Source organism: Corvus brachyrhynchos, unplaced genomic scaffold, assembly GCF_000691975.1.
Source record: "Corvus brachyrhynchos isolate BGI_N302 unplaced genomic scaffold, ASM69197v1 scaffold898, whole genome shotgun sequence".
Taxonomy (NCBI): domain Eukaryota; kingdom Metazoa; phylum Chordata; class Aves; order Passeriformes; family Corvidae; genus Corvus; species Corvus brachyrhynchos.
In genome coordinates this window covers 30,987-36,918 of record NW_008239562.1, presented here as the reverse complement: position 1 = coordinate 36,918, position 5,932 = coordinate 30,987, and the positions used below count along the sequence as shown (strand labels likewise).

The 5,932-nt window shown below is 34.8% G+C and overlaps 1 protein-coding gene across 1 annotated transcript in view; it reads right to left on the bottom strand.

The window, feature by feature from the left end:
* Window positions 1-3,101: 3,101 nt before the first annotated feature.
* Window positions 3,102-5,932, bottom strand: part of LOC103621059 (protein fem-1 homolog C) — a 21,108-nt gene continuing 18,277 nt past the window's right edge. The window contains exon 2 of the mRNA XM_008639802.2: window positions 3,102-4,411. Within this exon, the coding sequence (XP_008638024.1) occupies window positions 3,102-4,411 (1,310 nt within the window). The remainder of the gene's footprint in view (window positions 4,412-5,932) is intronic.

The following is a 5,932-nucleotide window of genomic DNA, read 5'->3' as shown; positions in this document are numbered from 1 at the left end:
GGACTTGATATATTTAGAGTTTATAATTCAAATATTTCAATCACATGGAATTTCTCTGCACAGGAAGTCTGTGATATAATGGAATACAAAGAGTTAGTTAAAACCAAATAAACAATAACTTTTCATTCTGCTCACTGAGGGTTCAACAGTTCATCCTCATGATATGCATCCTCATGCTATGAGTCATCCTCATAGCAAAGAGATTTGAACAATGTAAAATAAACTATATTTGTCTAGCATGTCTCCATCACATTCCTCAAAGTTACTTTGAAGCATTAAATGCCACTTCATTGTAGTCACAGAACACAGAAATTAGTGTTAAGTCTTTGTACTCACATTTGTCAATATTTGAGAGTATAAAAGACATTCCACTCTATAATTCAAAGAACAAGGAAGCTGTTTCCAGAGTAGTCATATCCTGTCACTATTAACTAGCAGTTGATGTAAAACTGAGAAGAGGCATATGTCTTTCCTATTAAGGTTTTTATTCTTTCTTAATACTTCAGTAAGAATTTTGCTATAGCATTCCATTCCTTCTATAAGATAGTGCTTTATAAAAGTGAAAAGAGTTTAATTTCAAACAGTTTCAAAAAAGTTGGTAAAATAGAATTTTTGGTATTTAGGTAATATATAAAAATACCTCCTATCCAAGGACTGTTGCAGAGTATGCATGGAAAAAATAACCACACTATTGCCTTGCATTTTAAAAAGTGCTTTCTACCATGTGCTTAACAATCAGAACCTCGGAGATACTACAGACAGCTGGAATCATGTTACTGACATAAGCAATATAAAAATAGGAATATAATTTATAATTTGATAAGAACAGCTTTTTCATTTTTTCTTTTTTACCACAGTAATTTTCATCTTCCTGGCTGAAGTATTTCAGTGGAAGCCCAGGAAGAGTGCTTTGAGTATTTATTTTAAAAAAATCCAATTTCAGATGTTTCAACAAGCAAGGGGGTATCAATATCCTTGTCTTTAAAAATGCATACCTGCAAATTATTTAATCAATTTTTATATCTATTTCACCCCCACAGAGCATACATTTTTTTTCCTCAATGTTCTCAATATCTTTATGGGTTGACAACTTGGGTGCAATGTAGTTTAATCATTACAAATCAGAAAAAAAATCAGCCAATTTAATACAAGTTTACTGCTGCAGATTTGCAAGAGAAACAAATAGGATTTTCTTATACACAGAATTTCATACAATATAGGTATACCATGGGACAAACACATGAAAGTGGTTTCAAAATAAGAGTTTGAAAGTGGCAATATACAAACAGCAGTACTTTCAACATATCTTTGTTTAAAAGTATTACAATATTTTCCCCAAGAATGGCTAAACTTGTTGGCTCCACACTGAATACTAAGAGAAAACCCAAAACAGCCAAGAAGCGAGGATGAACTTTTTTTTTTATATACTCTTTTATACTCTCAATACATTCTTCATCAACTTAAATCACAAAAGAAAAATACTCCAACAACAAATTTTAAAAAACCCTCCTAAATAATTTTTCTTTTTATCTACTTAATTTGACTTTTAAATATCTCTATCACAAATAAAAGCTTTAATCAACTTGTTGAGTTTCTGGAGCAAGAAACCCATTTACTGCCCATCACTGAAATGAAACACCAAGTCAACAATCTTCAATATGCTGGAATATTAAATTTGCAGGTAAACTGTATTCTACTCAACACAAATTAATTTCACTTAGATATTTGCAGGGCTAATGTGCCATAACAAATTCTACTATTGATCAACAGTAAAGTGCTGAATTATATTAAATACCTGAATCTCACTCTCCTTTATGAAATTCTTTTATAGATTCTTATCAAGTCAAAAGAGCCCTTTCTGTTGTAAAAGTTAAGCTATTATGCAAATATTATAAAAATAGGTAAGTTTAATTAGGAACTATATATACATACAACAAACTGCTTTTTCTTAAGTACAGCTGACATAATAAGAGATAGAAAAAACATGCATTTAAAAGATATTTAAAATTAAGAAGAGGAGACACTGCTATAGAATTTCTATTACTCTGCCATATGGCCATTTACTATGTTATAATGATACTGGTGATGCCTATATTTCTGGACTGATAAGCATCACACCACCAATGTGCTTTAGTTTCTTTTGTAGCTAAAGAAGTTGATTTGCAAATTTAAACTATGGCATACACTCTAATGAGAAATAGATGAAATGTATAATTAAGTTTCTGGTTCAACTTTGAACAAGCTTTACATCTAGTCACATAACCAACACAAGCAAGACATTAGTGTAAAAGGGAAGCTGTCAGTTGTACATGATGAGTACTCATTCCCTAACTGCATGATGTGAGAGAACAATTATCAGATTAAAAGTTCAAGTGGATTAACATGAGAACAAGAGATATTTTCTTCTCCCAAACTTAGCTTACTTCCAGAGGATCAACAAGAAAGCAACATCAGTTACAGCTAGAATAAAAAAGTTAAACCCCAGTTCAGAAAGATGATATGTAGGTCCAAAATTTGTAATGCTATGAAGGCAGCATTGTCAAAAAGAGCTCCAAACAAAACTGCAAATCAAAATGGGCATTTAAGTTGAAATTGGCCAACTGCTGCATAGAATTGTTCACCACAGTCACATTTAAGTCAGTGCATAGAGAAGATAAAAAGCACTTATGGTAGTTGTAAATGTTAACAAGTCCATAGAAAAAGAACAGAGTAAAAGTAGAAATGCTCAAGCAAAACCAAAAAAGATGACCCTCCAACTGTATAAAATCCACACAACAGCTGTAGTAAAAAGAAATCAGTGGAAAATACCCAACTCAGTCCTAAACACCTGACAGGAAAAAAAGACTGGCATAGGCAAGCCTATGGCAAACAATTTTAAGAGTCTAAATATAGCACTATATTTCTAAATAATCCACAAAATATAATGTATGGGATATTCAAATATTGGTTAACCAACTCTGCAGATGCAATTCTAACATCGCTTTAGAAAATGAGAGCAAGATGGAGCAAACTAAAGGAATACTGATATATTGCAACAGTGCACAAGAAAAACATTGTCACCAAGTCATGCTTCAACAACAGCACTCTGTGACTGCACACTATTATCTATGGAGCAAAACAAATTTCTCTAGCTTTTCAGGGATGTGCCCTGCATAGCATATGTTATGATTCACTATAACACGAGCAGCAAGACATTGCAATGTAGTATAGTTTATAGGATGGATTAAGTTTTTTGCTATTTTCTTCTCATCCAGTAGATCGCTAGCAGTTTGTTTATGCAAGTTTGTGGCATCAAAGTGTGAACCTGACTTGATAAGAAAATTCATTATGCCTGGATGGTTGTTCAGTGCAGCAATATGTAAAGGACTGTTGTTATCAGCGTCTCTGACATTTATATTAGCACCACATTCCACCAGGATAGCAGTAACTTGTAGAGAGGGGAATTTACAAACTGGGTAGCGACCCACACATGTAGTATTCTTGTCAACAGCAAGGTGAAGTGGACTGAAGTTATTCTTCCCTCTAGGCTGAAGCTTAAGAAACTTATAAATAGTCTGTTTCTTAAAATGCTCCTGTTCTGAGGTGCAAGGTACTTTTTCCAACAAACAAATTAAATGCAAAATGATAGAAAGTGCTTTGTTCAGCTGTATTGGATCAGAAGGGCACTGGATTTGTTTCATGGCCCGCTCTATTTCGAGTACACTTTTGCATAGTATACCCATTAGATCATCAAATGTGACAGTAGTGCCTAGCAGGCCTTTTGCCCTGTCCTGCAGCATGAAGGAGAAGAGTTCAGCAAATGATAGCAAACTGCTGGCTGTCATAGGGCTCAGTGGATCTAGATTGCTCTGCTGCATGTCCAAAGCATATTTCCATAAGTTGATGCATCGTTTAAAGTTTCCAGAGTCTGCATAGACAGCACCTCTGTATCTAATATAGTAGGATGTATCTGGATGAGAAGGACCAAGAATACGTTCTCTAATTAATAGTGCTTGCATTCTCATCTCATCAGGATCTGCAATAAGATTTTCTAGCTCTTCTGAGCTGTTTACCTCTTTAGCATAATCATAGGCCATAATTAGTGTTTGCGGCACAGGTTTCTTCAGGATACTAATCCTATCGTTGTATCTCATTTCCATAGCTCGCTTCCAGTATTTCAAAGCACCAAGCAGATCTCTCTTTTTGTCCACAAATGTTGCTCCTAGAAGTTCCAGAGCATTTATACATTCTATCTTACTTGTCTGTTCATGTTGGGCCAGGAAATCCACAATATTTGTGTGGCCTGTCACACTGGCTGACAGAAGAGGAGTCATTCCATAGCCATCCTTTTCCATCTTAGCACAATACTTGAGAAGCATCTTCATGATCTCTAAACTTCCAGATTCTGCACAGTCATGTAATGCCGTGTTTCCTAGCAAAAGAAGAAAAACAATTACATTAATCATAATCAACTTATTAGTCCAGATATCACCACACTAATAGGTTAAAAAAATCTGTTTTGACATCTACAAACTATGAAAGGCTTAAATGACAAGTTAAAAACATTCAAGATCTGATTAAAACATCAAGGCTACCACACAGTTATACAAACCAAAATGCTTAACATTATTACCCAAAAGAAATAAACAGATTTTAAGGACACGTCTCATTATTCAAAACTTAAACCAGAATTCTCTACCACATGAGAAATTTTGTATTTGCTTTCAAGTATAAAACAGAAACCTAAGCTTGCCATCTTAAGTGGTTATATTTTCCTGTCTTCCCTTGTCAAATTTTCTTCATCCCTATCTCCATCCACAATAAAGAAAAAAATCTGTATAAAAATTAAAGCTGTGCTAACTCAACATTGGCCTTGCTCACCTCTCTACTGTACCTCTTCCTCTCTATTTCATCCAAAGCCTTTAATTAAAGCGTTCCAAGGTAATAATTGTACATAAAGGCAAATACAGCTCATCACAACAGGCCCTTCATATCAGCTGGGGCCTCAGGGACTGCCAGAATATTCTGAGGGACTGACTTATTTTGTCAAGCCTATGTATACACACAGACAAACTATTTCTAGTACTTTATTAGGTCTTTATTCTGAAGTCCCACATAAACCCCTCCTCTGCTCAGGATTCCCAAAAGCTAAAAAAAAAAACCCCGAGCCCCTAAACCCAAACAATGCCTTCAGCACGCAACATGCAGTCATTTGTCTTATAAGTCTTATCATTTACATTAAGATTATTCCTCATGAAGAGAACATGCGATATCATGCTAAAAGTATTCAGGTGGCACTCACACTATGTGGTGAAATTTCTAGCAAGCACTAATGCCAACTGACTGAAAAACATTTGTAGCAAACTAAAAAGAAAACATTGGACACCACAGTTAAATATCAAACTACTATGCTTCAAGTAGAAGAAAGTTTTGCTTAAGACCATACATGAATAGTTCATTGGGGGAGACAGGAAGATGGACAACCAATAACTCTCTCCATCCTCCCCAACATAATAAAGCCTCTTGGGGGGTTTATTGCCTTTCAAATGACACAATTTAAATCTAGCTTCTTTTTCATATATACTACAGATTCAGGCATACCAACTTTTCAGCCTCCCACTACATTAACATGAAAATAATTAACAGCACACCCATGTAAGAATCCCACCCTCCCACTCCCGAATTAAAATGTCTTATACCACTAGCCTTGCAAATTCTGGTTTACTGGCTATCAGACCATCAGTATCTGTTATATCATCAGCAAGTTTCCACATCCTCAAGTCAGAGAACCTTTTTCCAAGGATTCTGTACATTCATAGTAATCTGATTTGGCTTTTAAAAAGTTCAGAAAGTTTCGTAAACTTTCTCATTTGCATTTTTGGCAGGCTTTTTTCTATAACAACAAGACACTGATTTGCAGTGGCCTTTTCTTTGGATTTTTAGATCTATAAAC